We start from the raw sequence: 22,197 nt of genomic DNA on the forward strand, positions 1-22,197 counted from the left end.
TGAAAAAAATTATTTTAAAATCCAAAATGTTGGCCTGTAAATGCATATTCAAAAAATGCACTCATTACTTGGTCGGGGCTCCTTTGGCATCAATTACTTATTCAATGCAGCGAGGCATGGAGGCGATCAGTTTGTGGCACTGCTGAGGTGTTATGGAAGCCCAGGTTGCTTTGATAGCAGCCTTCAGCTCATCTGCATTGTTGGGTCTGGCGTCTCTCATCTTCTTCTTGACAATACCCCATATATTCTCTATGGGGTTACGGTCAGGCGCATTTACTGGCCAATCAAGCACAGTGATACTGTTGTTTTTAAACCAGGAATTGGTACTTTTGGCAGTGTGGACAGGTGTCAATTCCTGCTGGAGAATGAAATTTCCATCTCCAATAAGCTTGTCGGCAGAGGGAAGCATAAAGGGCTTTATAGTTTCCTGGTAGACGGCTGCGCTGACTTTGGTCTTGATAAAACACAGTTGACCTACATTAGCATATGACGTTGCTCCCGAAACCATCATTTATTGTGGATACTTCACACTAGACCTTGGAAATCAAGGTCGCAGAGTCTGGAGGAAGAGTGGAGAGGCACACAATCCAAGCTGCTTGAGGTCTAGTGTGAAGTTTCCACAATCAGTGATGGTTTGGGGAGCTATGTCATCTGCTGGTGTAGGTCCACTGTGTTTTATCAAGACCAAAGTCAGTGCTGCCGTCTACCATGAAATTTTAGAGCACTTCATGCTTCCCTCTGCCGACAAGCTTTTATGGAGTTGGAAATTTCATTCTCCAGCAGGACTTGGCACCTGTCCACACTGACAAAAGTACCAATACCTGGTTTTAAAACAACAGTATCACTGTGCTTGATTGGCCAGTAAATGCACCTGACCATAACCCCATAGAGAATCTATGGGATATTGTCAAGAGGATGAGAGACACCAGACCCAACAATGCAGATGAGCTGAAGGCTGCTATCAAAGACACCTGGGCTTCCATAACTCCTCAGCAGTGCCACAGACTGATCACCTCCATGCCACGCCACATTGATGCAGTAATAGATGCTAAAGGAGCCCCTGACCAAGTACTGAGTGCATTTACTGAACATACATTTCAGTAGGCCAACATTTCGGATTTTAAAATAATTTTTTCAAGCTGGTGTTATAAAGTATTCTAATTTACTGAGATAATTACATTTGTCTTTTCATTGGCTGTAAGCCATAATCATCAACATTAACAGAAATAAACACTTGAAATAGATCACTCTGTAATGACTCTACTGTGTGTATATATATATATATATATATATATATGTGTGTGTTTCACTTTTTGTATTGAAAAACGGAAATAAATTAACTTTTTGATATTCTAATTTTGTGAGATGCACCTGTATATAAGCCAAGTAAATAGAAACTGTGAATTAATATAGGTTACTTCCTTCTAAACTCCCTGAATCCAAAGTTACTGAAACACAAGTCACACACTTGCCAAATCACACTTAGGAACAAATCATACTGGCAAGCTCTCACACTCGAGATGATTTATATGCAGATGCTTTTTGTTAGCTTCAATGCCAACCTGCAACTCACTGCAATGTCTGGAAAGCACATTGATTGTATTGGTCACTTTTGCTAGTTATATTTTATGTATGAAGGTTTTCATTTTGCCTAAAGTAGGAAATAGTTGTTTTTTCTAATAAAAAACTTTCAGTGACTCCTATATAGATCGATTCGGAAATTATTACTCATGCAAATCATTCTTTTAATGAATTGCCCTTTAGGTATGTTCTTTTATTCTTAATATGAGAAACCTGTTGACAGCAGGTGCTGTATGGAAAAAAAATGACGCTGCTAAAGTCCATATAATTAGGTTGTAACATACATCAGATTCACTTGATTACTCTCCCATGGATCTTATTCATGATACATTTATTTACATTTTAGAATTTATAAAGCTTTTACATTTGGTGTAATTCAAGCTGTTGTCAATCCAGAAACTTGGAGCCAAGATATCCGGAATTATTTTTATATAGATGACCAATTCAGCATAATTTGAAAAAAATAGCTACTGTCATGCAATGTATTTACCCACGACAACAGTCCCCCTAGCTTTTATTCATTCTAAATGCTGATGCAGGTGTACTGAACCATCTAATCCCCCTGCAAATTCTCATTCTTGTTTTATCTTAATTGGAAATCTCTGATAACCATATTTTATTCACAGCTGAACATACAGTAGAACACAGATCAGAATTTGAAACTTGCACGTTTTTCCATTTCATTTGACGAAGTAATGAATTTAGAAATTGATTGCAGCAACACATGTCGAAAAAGTTAGGATAAGGCCATGTCTACATTGTAGCATCCCCTTTTCTTTTCACATTAGTCTGTAAGTGTCTGAGAAGTGAGGAGGCCAATTTCTGGCATTTTGGGAGAGGAATGTTGTCCCATGATTGTCTTAAATAAGATTCTGGCTTCTCAACAATCCTGGATCTTCTTTGCCAAATTTTTCATTTCACAATGCTCTAAATGTTTTCTATTAGTGAAAGTTCTAGACTGCAGGCAGCCAGTGACCAGTTCATCTTCTGAACTCTTCAGGAAGCCATGAAGATGAAAGTTAAATGTGGTTTAGCATTGTCTTGCTGAAATATGCAAGGCCTTCTCTGAAATAGACAGTGTCTGAAAGGAGGAATATGTTGTTCGAAAATCTCTATATAATGCTCAGTGCCTTTCAATGTATGTAAAATGCCATAAGCACTCATGCACCATGTACCATCAGAGATGCAGCCTTGTGAACTGTGTGTTGTTAACAAGTTGTATGTTTCCTTACCTCTTGCATCTGCATGACCCAGTGGCCTTTGTTTCCATAAAGAATTTTAAATTTTCATTCACCTCACTAAAGTTTTACATTTTGTTTTACTACTTTGTAAATGGACTTTGGTCCAGATAAGATGGCAGCATTTCTGGTTTGTGTTGATATATGACTTCTTTGCATGAGAAAGCCTTAACAATGATTTGTAGATTACACAGTGAACTGTGTTCACAGACAATGATTTTTTGAAGTTTTCATGAGACCATGTAGTGATTTGAATGACCAAGTGATGTTTTTTTTAAACACAGTGCCACCTGAGGGTCCATAGATCACAAGCATCGAACATTGACCATCAACCTGGTCCCCTGTGCACATAGATTATTCCAGAATCTCTGGATCTTTTTATGTTATTACATACTGTAGATGATGGAATATTCAAGGTCTTTTGATTTTAAAAATGAGGAACATTTTGTGAAATTGTTTCTCAATTTTTAGATTCAGCGGTTCACAGATTGGTGAACTTCTGACCATCTTTAATTCTGAAAGCTTCTGCATCTCTAACAAGATCATTTTATACACAGTCACATGGCTTACTGCAAATTGAATCATTCGCTGTTTTTCATTAATATCATTTACTGTTCCAGCCTTTTATTTCTGTCCTAACTTTCTTGAGATGTGTTACTGCCATCAATTTCTAAATGAGTTCTTTTTTTTTTTCTTCAAATAAATGGAGAAGGGACTTTCAACTTTTTACATGTTTTCTATGTTCTGTTGTGAAAAAAAGTTGTCTGAAAAAGATTTCCAAATCATTGCATTCTTGGTTTCTTTAAGTTTTATTCATTGTCCCAACTATCTCCCTATCTATTTGATGCCATAATCTAAGCTATTTTGTAGAATACTTACTTTGAAAATTCCCTAACGTTCCCTAACTACACTATCTAACAGCTATTGTATTTTCTTCTCTACTTCCTGTGTGACGTTTCATTTGAATTTGAGTATCCCAGTGCATGCTGGGTGGTTACTCAAATGAAGCTTCATCAGGGGGCAGAGAGATGGTGTTGCAGGAGACTAGCGCCGCCCCCAGAAGTGACGTCACTGGTCTCTGCCAGGTATAGTGACACCACTGTGTTCTTGGATTGCTACTATTCATCTGTGCAGATAATACAGCACACATAGGGAGGCCAGCACGCTGTGCACAATGCACAGGGGAAACAGTGTACGGGGGACACAGCACTGACAGCACCACCCCTGAAATGAGTGTCACTGATGATGCTTCATTTCACGGAGGGGGCAGAGGCTGTGACAGTGGCTGTTGCCTTTGCTCCCTGCTCTGATGACGCTTTAAGTATTTTTTGCTTATATTATGTTTGTAGCAAATGTAGAATTTGTATCTGAATTGACATTGAACTTTTTTTTTTTATTGGGGGGGATAAACATCCATAATATGATAGTCATGTTTTATGGAGTTTGGTTTGGTTATTTTGCCTATGGTTACTTAATGTGATTTTAGGTATGTTGCAGTGACTAGTAAAGAGCAAATCTTTTGAAATTTGAATTCTCCAGCTTTGCTAAATTTTCCCCAAAGATTTTCCCCAAAGAATTACATTGATTTAAGTCCTAGACAAGAAGCAGGCTGGTGGACAGGTAGAGGACAGAAAGATAGAGGCATTTTGTTTCAATATGAATATGACTCTCTAGTACATAGTCCCAGTCATGCGTCCAAATGTATTCTATTGGGAACTACTGCACAAGATCAGAAAATCAAATTTATAAACTCAAAATTTAATGTGATAGGTGCTGGGCATTATGGGGAAGCCTTCTTGGGTGTGCAAACCAACATTAGCCAGCTCACTGATGCTTCACCAGTGTGGGATATTTTACCTGGTAATATTTTTGTGAATTGTGAATCCAATCTCAAAGTTTTTGATCTCACCTGGAACCACAAACTTCAAGAAATTTGACCTGAACACGATACTCCACAGATCAATCTGCTCATCTCTAGTGACAAGAAAATATTACCCTGGACCAATGTCTGGAGGGAGGCAGGGTGCAGAAGTTCAGGGCTTGTTTTATAAAGAGTTATATAAGAATGCTGAAGTGTTCGGTCGACAAGCTCTGGCTTTCCCCTACATGAGGCCAGAATGAGACATATAAGTATTGTTTGGCTCCGAATGCCAGATAAAAGTATCCCATGATCAAAAGAAGTACTTGCTCTTTGAGTCACAATTATGGAGCAAAACTGTTAAAACAGAAATTAGAAAGATTCACTGGTTCAATAGTAAATATGGAGAGACTCAATGTACTACTGACCAACAGTGGCTGGCATGGCATTGCTGGTTGCTCATTTGAATAAGTGGACCTAAGTGACTAGAACATTACATACAGTATTGGCAAAATAGTGATCAGTGGTTAGTGAATGCTTTCTACTGAAACCTGAGCAGTGGGAAGCCACCTCATTTAACTAGTACATGTCAGCAACAGTGATCATGTGAATTTTTTTGTTTATGTATCATATAGAAAGATAGACGCTCTGAATAAATGTTTTTTTCTTTCACCTGAAATGCTGTCTCATGACTTTGGTCAGCTTGTGAAAGGGCAGAATCAGGGCCCCTCTTCAGGTATGTCTCTGTATATTTTAACGTGGTTGTGCATAGTTTTGCATCTCAGTCCCAACCATGACTTTTTAGTACTAGGAATAGTCATTTTAAATTGAAGAGACCACAGTATTTGGAGTAATTTAGTTTGGAGACATATTCCCAGTGTTCTTATACTTTATCACCAAAGGATAGGTTATCAATAGTAAAATCCCAGTATATATAAACATTTCCATTTAATAGGATATAATTACTGTATTAAATAAAATGGAAGATTTAATTATGAATGCCGTTCTGACACAATCAGAGGTTTTAGATTTAGCAATACAGCAGAGCTGAGGAAGCTAACCCCACCCACACCAGGATCTTTATATACAATGTCCATAGACAATGAGGTGCCTATCATAGGAGGGGGCGTGTCAGGCTATCATGCATGTGCTGCTGTGTTCCAGCAATGATAAGCTACTGTGCTAAAACAATCATTGTAAGCAAAATATAATCATCAGAGTTTGCCAAGGCAGGCATTGCTGAAATGTCTATTTTAACCCCTACCTCCTGCTGTCTTCAGATTACATAGCAAAAACCTGCTGGCAGATTCCATTTAATCTGTTTTTGAAATATTACTTCACTATTTCATGCTGTCATATTGGTTAATATTCTTAAAAAGGCACTGCTCGTAATTCAGAAAGGCCTACTATACAATGTGAGATATTGGTAGACAAGCCTGGTCACATTATCTGATTTGCTTTGCGTTAAACAGCAAGCTATAAAGCTTCACTGATTCACAGATTTGAAGTGTCAGAACAAGCCAGATGCAAAACTACTTTCCATTTAAATTTCATCGTTCTAAAACGCAGCGTGAATTGTAAAAGCAATGGTGCACATCATACCAGTCTTAAGACAAAGCTGAAATCACATGAGTGTGTGAGTGCTACTGTCTTGCTGAAGATTTCTAGTCAACAAGCTTTTTCTTATTAACACAACTGAAACCTGAAAATTAAATGTATACATGCCAGGAAGAGCTGTTAGCCTCGGCAAATAGTACACTGCATTGCAAATTATGCAGAACTAACCTGACCCAATTTTAGGCTGGATGCTCTGTCTTTTTTATAAATTGTAATAGTGGCTTCACATTTATTGTGAAGAACAATTGTTCTATTTAATAGCTATTCTCCTCATGTAATGCAGCAAATAAATATGTCTAGTAACTTAATTTTATTCATAGGAAAATTGGACTGGCCATGAAAATGATCATATACTAAAACTATGCCACAACACATTTATAGAAATCTGTTTTATGTCTAATTTTATTTTATCAATAGTTCTTTATGCTATATTCAATTTTGTGTATAAATCGTTTAAGTGAAAACTAACATCCAGATCTATATGTAGCAAGGAACATATCTACATTTTATTTACCAAGACTCAAACGCGTTAGTTCGGATTAAAATGCCCTCTTAAATAAGGCTGAGCTGCAATGCTTTGTTAGCTTCCTTTCGAAACGTGTTGCCTCTGACAATCGTGTTTTTGGATATTTTAAAATTTATGTCCGAGTAAAGCTTGTTAGATTTTATGAAGTTGGTTACTTTCTTCATCGATTTTCCACATTTTAATCCTGTGAGATCCGTACTTCAATATGCCTAGAGTCTGGGTGAGCTGGTTTCTTTATTCTATGAGCTACCCACAGTTTATGCTAGAATAAAAGGAAAGGAAACCATTTTTGTCTTATCTCATAAACTATAATGACTTTAATTTACAGGACAATAAAGCAGGGGTCCCCAACCTGTAGCTCGGGAGCCACATGTGGTTCTCGGTCCCATGAATTGTGGCTATCGACTGTCTGCCAGCTTGATGCATTAAGTCCAGGTTTAGCAAACAGGTATCAAGAGTACATCTCAAAATGATGAATTTTGTGAGTAGCCCTGCACAGAAGAGCAGATCTGGATGCACATTTACTGGTCTTAAGGGTTTAGAGATGTTTTAGGTATGGTACGCTGGAGGATGATACTACCTGTTTGAGGAGGTGCTCAAAGCTGAATGTTACAGTGTGTTGGGAGTCCCTGATGGGAGAATACTGAATGGGCAGATTGTGGGAACCCCTAGATCTCAGGGTACTGCTTTGGAGTGATTTCTGTGGAAAAGCTTTGGTTATCATTATACCTGTAATGGGGGCTTTGGTTGACACTACTTTTAAGGAGATCGAAGCTGGATGTGGCTCGCACCCCTCTCTCAGTGCTGAATGTGGCTTGCGACCCTCTCTCTAAGCTGAATGTGGCTCTCAAGGTCAGAAAGGTTGGAGACCACTGAAATAAAGAGTACTTGTCATTTCAGATGAGTGTAAAGGGAACCTGTTTTGTCCAAAAATGCTTTTTATCTGTAGACATAAGGTTAATCAGAAAGTAAAGAGCATTAAAATCCTGTTCACTTAAGCAGCGGCTACATGGAGAAAATGTACTTATATACTCCCTGTACCCGCTCAGGTTCAATCATTGTGCTTGAGCCATGAACAATTATAGTCACCGCTCACTACACAGAGAGAACAGCTGTAATCACTTATTGACAGTTTGGTTGACACCCTGTGGACTGTGAATGTGCAGTATAAGGCCGTCTAACAAAATTTTAATGCTACTTAAATGCTTATATAGGGTTACCACTATTTCTGGTCATTATATGACAGATATCCTGAATTTTCACCATATTTCTTCTATGTAATTTACAGTTGTCTCTGAACTAGTGGGTAGAAACTTGCTGCTGTGATGTATCGCTGAACACAAGCACAGAGGTAGAGTTATCAAAGCGGACATTATAAAGCAGCACTGATCAGTTTAGTTAGGAATCCAACAGTAGAATGAGATATAATCATCACTTTTACTCTGAGCATATTCCTCTGATAAGATATATTACATAGTTTCTTGTATTTGCTTTTGGTATTCATTTATGCAAATTTGTATGAAGTGATAGTGATCATATAAGGGTACATAACCTATGCTATGTGTCAATTTTGTTATGAACATTATCTCGGTTGATTAGGGCCTACAGAAATTCATCAAAACTGCTCTAATTATTTTAATGCGATTGATTTTCAGTCACCTATATCTTTGCAACAAACATGCCATCTGGCAGTATTCCCTAAAAAGTCTATAAAATGACTATAAAAATCAGCATTAACAAATTTACCAGTTTACAGGGCTGTATTTGCTATTAAAATGAGCTAGACAACCCTTTTCACAAACAGCATTGGTCAAGACTGGAGGGCCAAATTTAGACGAAATGTAACCGTAAGCAAAATTAAAAATGGAGCACCAAAAGCTGAGATTTTGACCAATAGCACACAAACATTTAGTGTATACTTGCAAAAAACAATTTAAGACTGTTAGATGAGCCCTGAACAAGTATTTAGCTACCGTATATACTTGTGTATAAGTCGACCCGTGTATAAGTCGACCCCCCTAATTTTATTTAAAAAACTGGGAAAATGTATTGACTCGCATATAAGTCGAGGGTGGGAAATGCAGCCTTAGTGGGAGACAGCAGGAGGCTGAGAGAGACAGCGGGAGGCTAAGAGAGAGAGGCAACTTATGACAGGCTAACAAGCCTTTTACTTTATTGTTTTTTTAATACAGTATTTCATAACCTCATAGCAGGCTCCGTACGGGCCGTGCTAGAGGAAAACCCAGCCACCCACCTCACCTCCGCTCTTTTCAGCACGCAGCTGCATATGAGAATCAGCAGGGAGGGGGTGGGGGTGGGAATGCAGGACAGAGGAATTGAAAGTTAGAGCTGCAGAGCCGGAGGGGGAGGCGGGCCAGAGCGGCCAATTGCATTTCTCCTAAGTTCCCTGACTGGTGATTCACCAGTCAGAGAGAAAGCTTCAGTGCTGCAGAGCCGGAGGGGGAGGGGGCCCAGAGCAGCCAATCACATTCGTCGTACCTTCTCTGACTGGTGATTCACCAGTCAGAGAGAAAACTACAGCTCTGCAGAGCCGGTGTGGGAGGCGGGCCGAACCGCGGCTACTCATAAAGAAGACATGGCGCCGGAGCAACGCAAGGACATCGCCGTGTGCTAGCAGTGTGCTGGCCGGACTGCCGCGTCCCCGCAACACCTCCCGAAAAGTAAGTTTGACTTAAAAACTTGCTTGACTCGCGTATAAGTCGAGGGGGGTCTTTTTCAGCCCATTTTTTGGGCTGAAAAACTCGACTTATACGCGAGTATATACGGTATATAAAGCTGTCCAGCGCTTTTTAACACATTCTAATGAATAATGGTGTAGCAGAATGACTGATATTACCATTGTTTTATCCCCATACAGTACCATTTTTACATTCCTAACCAGCCCTGCTCCAATAACTTCTGCCTCTGTCGTAAAAGTGCTGCCATATTTACCTTTTGGGTGGAGAAATCACAGGTATGTGGGATGCAGTGATGAGCAGGAAGCAGAGCAAGAGTTATAGGGTTTATTACAAGGGATACTCCACGCAGGGAGAGAAAGAGTTATGAGGGGAGTAAAACTGAGTATTGTATAAGGGTAAGAACGAATGTTTATTAAACAGGTACACTTATCAGTCTGATATATTCCGGGCAGGAGAAGCTTGAAATCCCATGGTGGTGCCATAAGTGATGCGTGAAGTCTCTGGCGTGATCCTGAAGAAAGTTGAGGCACAGTCTCCTGATGGAAGCAGCGTATCCTGGATCTCCTAGGCAACATATGTGGTGTGTAGTAGTCTGTGGCACCTCCGGAGTGTGACTCGGTTCAGTGGCAGAGGCGGGGGTGTAGCGTCCCGGCACTGTATGATTCACCTGGTCAGACTTAGGCCGCGCATCCGCGGCAGTCAACGGAACGGAGCAGGAGGGATTCTCTGTGACAGGGGTGAGCGGAAACAGAGGTATAAGTTGCTCATAGTCAGTGCGCGCATAGGCTGGGGAGATGCAGCGCAGGCCTGGATTATCGCATAGCTCCATGGAGAGGGAATCAACCTTCTCCTGTTGCGCGCTCTGTCTTCCCGCCAAGTGTCCCGCTTTCCTGGACACCATCTCTTTTCTGTCCTGCCCCCTACAGTCGAGTGCAAAGATCCGTCCGGGTCAGAAAGCTTTCCCCCCAGGAACAATGGTGACAGCCCCAATAGGTCTGGAACTGAAATGAGAGCTACCACCGACCTGGTCCATCTCCCTACGAGGGCTGGGCTGTTGTTGGACAAGGGGCCATGGTTCTCTTCAGCCAGGCTTACCAGTGTAGCTATGGCATATGTTGCCACCCAGTTAGGCTAAAATGTGTGTATGCTAGATAGAATCTCAGCAGAAGTAATCAGCTGTGTCGAATGTATCAGTACCACTCCCTATTTAATCTCCTAGCATACTGCGATGAGTTGGCAGTTATTGTTTGATTTTCTTCTTTTCCTGTTGTTGTTATCTTGAAAGTGACTTGTGACCCTTAATTCATTTGTTCTATAATCCCTCCAGAGTCTGACCACAGGCTGATTTTGCTTTCACTGACCACCTTGTATTCGACACCGGACACTTTCCTGATTCTAAGTGTGTCTACTGATTTTGTTCTTGCTTTTGTATCCCTTCAAATAGTGATCCAGCTTTGTTTAAAAATCCCTGTCTAATATTTGTTCTTATGGCTAACTCAGGGGGTCCCATAGTAACTAAAGATACTTGTACAGCTTTTAAAAAAGCTCCTCATAGATCTACTAGCTATGATGACTACCACCCAGTCTGCCTGACATAACCTACTTGACCTGACAGGTTCTGACAAACTTAATAATTATGTTTTTGGCAGCACATGCTCTTTTAGCATTGGGCAATGTGATGCCAGTAATGATGATTTTCGCTCCTGCATAAATGACCTAATTTCCCAACAGATGAACATTTGGCTTCCTCTGCTAAGATTTGAAAATGTATCAATAGCTGAAAAGGGCTAAAAAGTGACTACAAGTAATACTAAGTGAAAAGGGACAAACCTCAACATGCTCACACCATCCATTGCAAAGAAAAATGGCGCTAACTGGAATGGTGCTCCCTTTCCACAGATTTCAAACACTCTATGCTACACATACACTGTATGATACACACTCTCCATGCTATACAGGACTGGTATTAACAGTGCAATTTCTAATGTATAAAGTTAGTTGGCCACAAATTGACTTGCCCACAGAACCTTCAGCTATGTAGGGTCTCAGTAAAGACTCCTGAAATGATGGTGGCCTTTGGCAATTGCCCAGTTTACCCTCTTTACTCTGGCCTGACATCAAGCACAGGGCAGGAGGTGGAGTTGTCAAAATAGGTATGAAGGCTGATACCTGAAGATTAGAACACCTTGAAAATAACATTATGATAATAAAATTGTTATAATCACATTTAAAGTATATCTTTATCCAAATTGTATATTAGGAATTGGGCAAGCCTTTTTAAACATATTAGTCATTAAGAAAAAATGTAGTTGTTTCTGAAATTCCCAGAGGCTAGAGAAAATTGTGGACTTACTTGGCTATCTATTCATTGGTTTTATGTTGCGGCTGGTAGATCAGGATTTATGTAAAAAAAAATGTATTTAGTAGGTAGGTAACGTTAAATATGTATTAAACTGTGCAACAAATTTCTGGGAAGTTCTTGCCCCTGAGAAAATTTTATTGTATCTTATAGATTTTGATATGTTGAAAACGAATATGTGCTCCAAAAGTCTGTATCACGTAAGGTTTTTAACCCCTACATGACCTGAGCTTTTTTCAATTTTTCGTTTTTCGCTCCCCTTCTTTCCAGAGGCATAACTTCTATATTTTTCTATCAATATGGCCATGTGATGGCTTATTTTTTGTGGGGCGAGTTGTACTTTGGAAGAACATCATTGGTTTTACCATGTCGGGCACTTGAAAACAGGAAAAAAATTCCAAGTGCGGTGAAATTGCAAAAAAAAAAAATGCAATCCCACACTTGTTTTTAGTTTGGCTTTTTTGCTAGATTCACTTAATGCTAAAACTGACCTTCCATTATGATTCTCCAGGTCATTATGAGTTCATAGACACCAAACATGTCTAGGTTCTCTTTTATCTAGGTGGTGAAAAAAAATTCCAAAGTTTGCTAAAAAAAAATTGCACAATTTTCCGAGACCCCTAGCGTTTCCATTTTTCGTGATCTCGGGTTGGGTGCAGGCTTATTTTTTGCATGCCGAGCTGATGTTTTTAATGATACCACTTTTGTGCAGATACTTTCTTCTGATTGCCCGTTATTGCATTTTAATGCAATGTCAGCGTGACCAAAAAAACTGGCCTTTTGATTTTTTTTATCGGTACACCGTTTAGCGATCAGGTTAACTTTTTTATTGATAGATCGGTTGATTCTGAAGGCAGCAATACCAAATATGTGTATATGTGATTTTTTTTTTTTTATTGTTTTATTTTGATTGGGGCGAAGGGTGTGATTTGAACTCTTATGTTTTTTTATTTTTTATATTTTTAAACACTTTTTTTTACTTTTCACATGCTTCAATAACCTCCATAGGAGGCTAGAAGCTGACATAGTGCGATCGCCTCTGCTACATAGAGGTGATGCTCAGATCACCTCTATGCAGCAGAATGGCTTGCTATGAGCGCCGACCACAGGGTGGCACTCATAGCAATCTGCCATCAACAACTATAGAGGTCTCGAGGAGACCTCTGCTTGTAATGGCAATGCAGCGATGATCCCCGATCATGTGACGGGTGTCATTGCTGCGCGTATTTCCTGACCGGCGTCCGGAAGTGCATTTAAATGCCCACTGTCAGAGTTTGTCATTGGCATTTAGCTACTTAATAAGTGCTGGCGGATCGTGATTCCGTACAATTCCGTCAGCTGCAAGTAAGGGGTTAAGAAACAACAGTTTATAATCTACATTATGACGTCTGAGACACTACACACATTTGCATCGATGTCATTAGCAAAAGCAATTGTTCAAAAGTGTTTTACAGACGACTTTCATTTATAATCCGTGTCAGATGCTTCTCGAATAAGATTCCAGCAATAGTCAGCCAGCATTGACGTACTCCACTTTACCTGGTACCTTTTCTCCATCAGCGCAATGTCTTGGTGAAATCTTTCACCATGTTCATCGCTAATGGCACCAAGATTGGCTGGAAAAAAGTCCAAGTGAAAATGTAGAAAATGCATTTTTAGTGACATATTGCATTTCATCAAATGATATGCTGTGAGCATATTGTCCATGAGTTGTTAAAAGTTCGGTGCCCTGTTGTTGCCAAGGAAGTTGAAGGTCACATATTTAAAGGCTCTCCATGCCTCTTGTTCAGTACCTTGCAAAAGACTATCAAATTTACTGTCATTCATTATATCTCTGATCTCTGGGCCAATAAAAATACATTATTTAATCTTTGCATCTATTATTCTTGGAAATTTCTGTTGCAAATAAGAAAAGGTTTCCGATTCTTTGTTCATTACTTTGCCATTGCTTTGACAAACTTCTTCATAAGCCCAAGTTTAATATGCAATGGAGGGAGAAATATCTTTGCTAGATCAACAAGAGGATTATGTTTAACATTCTTCTGTCCAGCAGTCAGGTTTTTGCGGAGTGGCCAGTCTTTTCTGAAATAGTGCATTTCTCATGCACGACTGTCCCACTCACAAATAAAACAACAATACTTGGTATATCCAAGCTTCAGTCCAAGAAGAAGTGCAACAACTTTTAGATCACCACATATGTTCCAGTTATAATTTCTAGAATTAATGTGGGTCAACAGTAACTCCATATTCTCATATGTTTCTTTCATGTGTACGGCATGTCCAATAGGTATAGAAGGATAGATATTTCCGTTGTGTATTAAAACAGTCTTCAGACTTAAAACTGAAGAGTAAATGAACAGTCTCCAGTCCTTCAGGTCATGTTCGCATTTAAGAGCACCAAACAACCCCAAGACGTCGTTGCAATAGATTAAACTGTTGACATGGTTGAAAAATTGATCACGGTCTTCTTGACGACTGCGAAAAACAGAAACTTTTGTTCCTGGTAATAAGAGATTCCGTTCTTGTACCCTAGATCCCAATAATTCTACCTGCCTCTTTGACAATTTCAAATCTCTGACCAAGTCACTCAGATCAGCTTGACTGAATAGATGTGGATTAGATGTAGAAGGCTCATAGTCTGGGTCTTCAGCACTTTCATGTTACACTGACATTTTTAGTTCATCTTTATCGTCCTCCATTGTCCATACTTTGGGCAGCTTTGGAACGCGAAGACGTTTATCGTGTGGCACTGGTCTTATGGCTGAAGGAATATTAGGATATTCTATTGATTTTCTTGTTCTTTGCTGAGTATCCTGTTACATTTGTAAGGCAGAAGTAGCAATCTGTTACATGATCTCTCTGCTCTCTCCATATCATTGGAACAGCAAACGGCATTGAAGGTTGTGATCCATTCAGCCATGATCTAAGTATGTCAGTATTGTCTTTTGTTTCCTCCCCTGCCTAGGAGATGTGGTATGCTCCGTACACGGTCAGCTGAATGATTCACTGCGCCTGCGCAGAATTTGCATAATAAGTGCTAGCATATGTGTGTAGATCAGCAATTTATGTTATTTCTGTGGAAAAATCTGAATATACTGTTTCAGAAAAAGTTCATATATGAGTTTTTAGAATTATAACAGAATATTATAATGTTTCGTATCATTTCTCAAAAACTTTACAAGATAGGAAAAATCTGAAGTCATTTCTGAAATCAGCATGAAAAAATCTGTCAGGAACACTCAAAATTGTCCGAGGGACAAAACCTTGGTAACACAGTGTTATCAGCATTTACTGTACAAGAAGAGTCAAAATGATTGGATTTTTTTTCTACTCTCGAAATTATAAGCTAACATAATTTTTTCAATTTTGTATGTTATCCAGCATTATTGTTAGTAACATTGAATATTTTAACAGTGTGTTTAATTTTCTTTTTTGCATTTCAGATGGCTACACCACTGATGATATCGAGTTTTACTGGAGAGGAGGCAACCATGCTGTCACAGGTGTTGATAGAATTGAATTGCCACAATTTTCCATTGTAGACTACAAGCTCCTCTCAAAAAATGTTGTTTTCTCTACAGGTATAGCATAGCATCTTTTTCAGTTACTGTATATTGTCATTTATACTTCTAAATTGAAAAGGAAATAGACTAATTCAAGAAAAACTACATTGTTTTCTAATCTGATATTTACTCGTACAATAATCGAAATGATACCCTGCGCAGAAGATGACCTATTCTAACAGGAATTAAATAACTGTATTGCTTAATTACATTTTCCAGTTATACTCATGTTTTAACATGGAAACAACCTTGAATGTGTTCACAGTGTACTCATTAGATGCCATTATCACATACAGAATTGTGAAGGATTATATTAATGAGAACATTTTGGCAAATAGCATGGATAAACCTTAAAAAAATATACAGTATTCAAGTGAATTGTGTAATCTTTCCTTGTAGGCCAAAGTTGTGTAGTTGCGTGAAACCTTTTTATTTGCTAACTAGCATATGAGTAGATGTCTCTGATCGGTGGCATAACTAGAGTTCCATGGGCCCCGATGCACCATATCGATCTGGGCCCTCACCAGCATGGTGGACAAATGTACAGGTACTTGTAGCGTTCTAGATCCGATACATACAGTGGGGAAAAAAAGTATTTAGTCAGTCAGCAATAGTGCAAGTTCCACCACTTAAAAAGATGAGAGGTGTCTGTAATTTACATCATAGGTAGACCTCAACTATGGGAGACAAACTGAGAAAAAAAAATCCAGAAAATCACATTGTCTGTTTTTTTTTCATTTTATTTGCATATTATGGTGGAAAATAAGTATTTGGTCAGAAACAAGCAATCAAGATTTCTGGCTCTCACAGACCTGTAACTTCTTCTTTAAGAGTCTCCTCTTTCCTCCACTCATTACCTGTAGTAATGGCACCTGTTTAAACTTGTTATCAGTATAAAAAGACACCTGTGCACACCCTCAAACAGTCTGACTCCAAACTCCACTATGGTGAAGACCAAAGAGCTGTCAAAGGACACCAGAAACAAAATTGTAGCCCTGCACCAGGCTGGGAAGACTGAATCTGCAATAGCCAACCAGCTTGGAGTGAAGAAATCAAATGTGGGAGCAATAATTAGAAAATGGAAGACATACAAGACCACTGATAATCTCCCTCGATCTGGTGCTCCACGCAAAATCCCACCCCGTGGGGTCAGAATGATCACAAGAACGGTGAGCAAAAATCCCAGAACCACGCGGGGGGACCTAGTGAATGAACTGCAGAGAGCTGGGACCAATGTAACAAGGCCTACCATAAGTAACACACTACGCCACCATGGACTCAGATCCTGCAGTGCCAGACGTGTCCCACTGCTTAAGCCTGTACATGTCCGGGCCCGTCTGAAGTTTGCTAGAGAGCATTTGGATGATCCAGAGGAGTTTTGGGAGAATGTCCTATGGTCTGATGAAACCAAACTGGAACTGTTTGGTAGAAACACAACTTGTCGTGTTTGGAGGAAAAAGAATACTGAGTTGCATCCATCAAACACCATACCTACTGTAAAGCATGGTGGTGGAAACATCATGCTTTGGGGCTGTTTCTCTGCAAAGGGGCCAGGACGACTGATCCGGGTACATGAAAGAATGAATGGGGCCATGTATCGTGAGATTTTGAGTGCAAACCTCCTTCCATCTGCAAGGGCATTGAAGATGAAACGTGGCTGGGTCTTTCAACATGACAATGATCCAAAGCACACCGCCAGGGCAACGAAGGAGTGGCTTCGTAAGAAGCATTTCAAGGTCCTGGAGTGGCCTAGCCAGTCTCCAGATCTCAACCCTATAGAAAACCTTTGGAGGGAATTGAAAGTCCGTGTTGCCAAGCGAAAAGCCAAAAACATCACTGCTCTAGAGGAGGTCTGCATGGAGGAATGGGCCAACATACCAACAACAGTGTGTGGCAACCTTGTGAAGACTTACAGAAAACGTTTGACCTCTGTCATTGCCAACAAAGGATATATCACAAAGTATTGAGATGAAATTTTGTTTCTGACCAAATACTTATTTTCCACCATAATATGCAAATAAAATGAAAAAAAAACAGACAATGTGATTTTCTGGATTTTTTTTTTCTCAGTTTGTCTCCCATAGTTGAGGTCTACCTATGATGTAAATTACAGACGCCTCTCATCTTTTTAAGTGGTGGAACTTGCACTATTGCTGACTGACTAAATACTTTTTTTCCCCACTGTGCATGTGTGTTAGCTCCCGCATTAAAAAGCCTGTAGATATTATAGATAAATCTCATAGTAAACACTGCAATAAGATCAGTATGTAAGGAATATTTTAATATAGTAGTTATACAGTTATCAAATAACAAATGTCACCATTTTTCATATAGTACCCTGAGGATAGGGAATATAAAAGGGACAGCACTGCGCAGAATCTAAGTGCAATATTAAAAATGTCCCAAATAAAAATATAAAGCTGATGCACTCACCAAATTGAGGTTGAAGGAATAGTGTATTGGCCCTGGGGGAATGTCCCAAACCAAAGTCCTAATTATTTGTTTTTTTGCACTGCTCCTGGTCAACGGGGCGATCCTCAGTCGTCCTCAGTCTCAGTCTTTATCTGCCAATTTAGATAAAGATTAAATCACTTTTCTAGATCTTGAAGTAAGCCACAAAGACAGCCGCATAGTGACAAAAACCTTTTTCAAAAAAGTAAACAGCAATGGTTTTTTGGATTTCCATAGTGCACACTATTGCAAATGGAAGAAAAATATTCCACATAACCAATTTCTGCGCATTCAAAAGAATTGCAGTAGTGAGGCTGACTATGTGGAACAATCAAAGATTCTCAAGGCTAGATTTCTTGAGAAAAAATATCCCAAAAAATTAGTGCAAGGTGCATATGGAAAGAATCTAATAAAAACTCAGGCTGATTGCCTACCACAGATTAACCAGAAAAAAGTTTTTTTCCATAGAAAATGGGATCATGAGTAATATGAACAATGGAAAGGCTGAATCTTGTGGTCATTCAAGAAAGAACCAATCTAATCCCTGGCATTTTAATTTCGTGACTCAGTTCAATAATGGCAATCCTAAAATAAGAGACATCCTTGAAAAATGTTGGTACCTTTTAATCAAAGACCCCATCTTAAAGAATTTGTTCCTGAAAAAACCTGGTATTACCTTTAGGAGGGGTCGCACCATAAGAAATTTAATAGCGCCCAGCAACTTAAAAAAAACACAAATCTCACTTGTGGGTTTTTAAAAGCTGTCTCTAGAAATTCATCTCCAGGCGTCTACAAATGTGGACTGAGGAATTGCTATATAGTCCAGTCAAAACACGGTTTGACCCGAAAAAATTCCAAGAAAGCTTTTTATGATTTTTTTTTTATTACTATTATATGTGGGGAACAACATATTAAAAGTTTTCCAAAAATTGATCAACGCAAAGGTCCTAACTATGACGTCATGAGACGATGACAGCCATCGCACTAAAAATAACGAATATTTCCCTATTTCAAAGCTGTAGCTTTAGGTTACAGAAGAGATTGCATTTTGTATACTATATATTTTAATTTAACAATTTTTATACAAAGTTTTATACTAACTACATGGACAGGTGAGGTCATGACGCCATCAATGATGCCATGACATATATGTACATTTCTAGAAATTATAGCATTAATACACAGTGCATTTTAAGACCTACTTCATCACTGAATAAGCGTGTCAGGTCAATAGTCACTATTTTCATCATCAGACACTGCTTCCTCACTCATATTGTCACAGTGCCCTTCTTGACATGGTCCGCATACCCGTGAACAGGTAAGTCCGTGTCTTTTGCAAGTGCACCGAAGTGTACTACAACCACGAGAACAATGGAAGTGAATTATTTTCAGAAGTGTTTCTGGCGCGGGTGAAGTATCTATCATCACTGGAACTAGACTGTTGTTCTGCAATTCCCATCCCCATTCAGTAGTATCCATGGCCTCACCATTGTCCATCCAAAGCATCACTTGGAGGTAACTCCCTAGGACATGATACTTCGTTGCAGAGGAGATCGGTGGCAGTCGTTCAGGTGTAACAAAGATTTTGGCTGAACCAACTTTTTTGCACAGAGTAGAATACCTCATTGCAGACAGATTGTCTCCAGGTTTGCCCCTGAACAATTCCACCATCGCTTTACACCCAGCATCTTCAATCTCAGCTCTGTTTTTGTTAGGTGTGGAAAAGATTTTAGCACAGCTATTTAAGGCCGAGTCTCCCTTCAAAACCTTGTGTAGACTGAGTTTTTTTCCGATTCCAAAAACCGTGGAAGTGGTATCGCAACCCGTGAATTCATGAAGGAACAGAAGACTGCTGCAGACATGGTTTCCCAGGAACTTCTTCATAATCTTAATGTCGTATACTGTTGCAGGACTCCTTTTATCCGAGTAGAAATAAAGCTTGTTGCCATCGCTGGTTGACGCGTGATGAAGTAACAACACCAAAAGATCTGTATCTTCGCCAATGAGACTAGTACTTTTGTTGGATGACATTGACACTGCTGCCTTAACAATCTCCACATCTGCATCCCCCTCTGATTGTATTATGTGGCAACCTCTGTCATTCATGCGCTGTGAAACGAGATTGATAAGAGACTGTTTGTTCTCCACATTCGAAAGGAAGTCCTCCTTTTTCCAGAGAAATTTCGTTCCTTCAGCAATGTTCACTAGTGTTTGGTCCTCCAATGTAACCAGTAAATACTATCGTAGCCTTACCATAGTGCTTTAGTGTGAAAGAAGCATAGTCTTCAGCGATTGAACAATGTCTTTCCTTCTGACCACTTTAGTCGATGGAGAAGAGAACCTCCGTCAAGAACATAATGTTCCACTTCTGGTTTATCCTTGAGTACTGCGTCATCTGAACTCTGTTCTTTTACAGCAGCCATCAGTTGTGCTTTGTTTGGTTTGCGTAAGAGATGTTTTGCCTCAAAGAGGGATGGTGGGTATGGTGAAAGTTCATAGGCCATCACCTCATCAAGGGAAAGATCAGCAGTTTGAGATACCACAAGAAACCTTTGGAACAAAAGAGCGAAGTCTATTGTTTTGTCCTTAGCAACGTCAATAGCCTCACTGGATGCCAGGGTCTTGGCTTTCATTGACCATTTGTACTTAACTGAAAACAGTGATTGACCCTCCATTGTTGCCACTATTTCTCTGCCAATGGTGAACAGGTTATGGACATTCACATCCTTATTTGCATTGACACCGGTGATAATGTTGCGAAGAGACACTTCATCAGAGAAAGGTGAAAAGGTCTCGAGTTTATCTGGAATTTTCTCCAGGTCTTCACGATCTCTTCTCGTCCTTGACGTTCTTGCCTCCTTGTGTTGTTCACTGGTGACAAAGCTCTGGCGAGTGAAACCCTGCATTGCAACACTGTAGGAAGAGGACACTGGCACAGACAGAGTCCACAAGGCCCTCTGATGTTCGGACATTCCATTTCCTCTGGTGAGTCCTCCTGCAGTTTTTAGGGAGCGCATCAGAGCTTGCTCGATGACTAGGTCGCAACCCAGGCCTGCCCAGTATTGATCAGTCCGATTACAACATGCAAGCCATTCATAAATCTATGGAAGACTGATGGCATATCATCTTCCAGAGTGGTCATAGACTGGAGGTAAAGGTAGGCTGCCTTCACATAGTTCCCATGCCCAGCAGCTGCAAGAATGGGCAAACATTCCGCTACAGCATGAAGGTGTATCAGCCAGGATCCTGTACGATCGGCCTCGATAAGCTCCTTTGCAATTCCAACCATCTGTTGGTAATTCAGCCATAGTTTACTGGTGCGAGAGTGAGCGGATAATCCGTTTCTTTTGGTGGACAAGAGGTGGACAATTTCACTAAGGCAGGTGGAAGTGATGACCGAACTCAAGTCACTCTCCCCTGTCAGTGTCCGAGCATACAACTGCTCAAGTTCTTGCAACAGGTCTGCAAAACCGGGATGGTCGCAAAGTACTTTGTCTGCAACTTGCTGAGTAAGACACTGATCAAGGAGGAGATGGCCATGAACTGCACTCTGAACTGCCTTTCCAGTCATGATGTGTTGCACAGCATTGTCCCCGTAAATTGTTCCCAAAATCTCTTTGATTCCACTCCCATCCATCAACATTCCTATGGCACCCATAAGATTCATCAATGTGTGGAAGCTCCCGAGCATCAGGACAACATCTCGAACCGGACTGTCTTCAGGCACCTCGTGTTTGATTTCTGACCGTTTCCAGTAGAGTGGCTGATCGAATGTAACAACTGCAACGGATCGGTGTTCATCAGCAAGGTTGCACAGATACTCGAGTAGAGAAGGTGCATGACTTGTCTCCGGAATACATGTCAATGATGGGCAGGAAGATTACCGAAGACGACCCTGGATGATCACAGTCTTTATATAGCCTGTGCATCATTCCATTCCACCTCGGTGCAGGCTGTTTGAAGTGTAAAGACATCTCCCACAATACATCAACACGATGCAAGAATGTCGTCGAGAAATGGCAAGGGCTTGAATTTTCGGCGAGTGTGTTTTGCGAAACGGTATTCCCTTACATCAACTCTGCTTTGTTCAACTATCTCCAAGTCCGCAGTCTTCCATCTGAGACCAGTGTGACTGACCTTCCTTCCTGGAGTCACAGTAGCTACCATCCCCATGCCGTGGGAAGTCCCCTTCCCATCTAACGTGATGATATTATGATCGACGTTGTCCGCAGCGAACAGCATTGCCATATCCAGTCTGTCTATGGTACCACCGAGTACATCCTGGCCAACAGAAGTGGCAGCGTA

At 40.1% G+C, this 22,197-nt stretch overlaps 1 protein-coding gene across 2 annotated transcripts in view; it reads left to right on the forward strand.

Moving 5' to 3' along the window:
- Window positions 1-22,197, forward strand: part of GABRB2 (gamma-aminobutyric acid type A receptor subunit beta2) — a 441,115-nt gene that overhangs the window by 399,762 nt on the left and 19,156 nt on the right. For both annotated transcript variants that reach the window (XM_073581011.1, XM_073581013.1), the window contains exon 6: window positions 15,322-15,459. In XM_073581011.1, the coding sequence (XP_073437112.1) occupies window positions 15,322-15,459 (138 nt within the window). The remainder of the gene's footprint in view (window positions 1-15,321; window positions 15,460-22,197) is intronic.

The sequence above is a fragment of the Dendrobates tinctorius genome, unplaced genomic scaffold, assembly GCF_039654945.1.
Source record: "Dendrobates tinctorius isolate UK_male_01 unplaced genomic scaffold, ASM3965494v1 ptg000067l, whole genome shotgun sequence".
Taxonomy (NCBI): domain Eukaryota; kingdom Metazoa; phylum Chordata; class Amphibia; order Anura; family Dendrobatidae; genus Dendrobates; species Dendrobates tinctorius.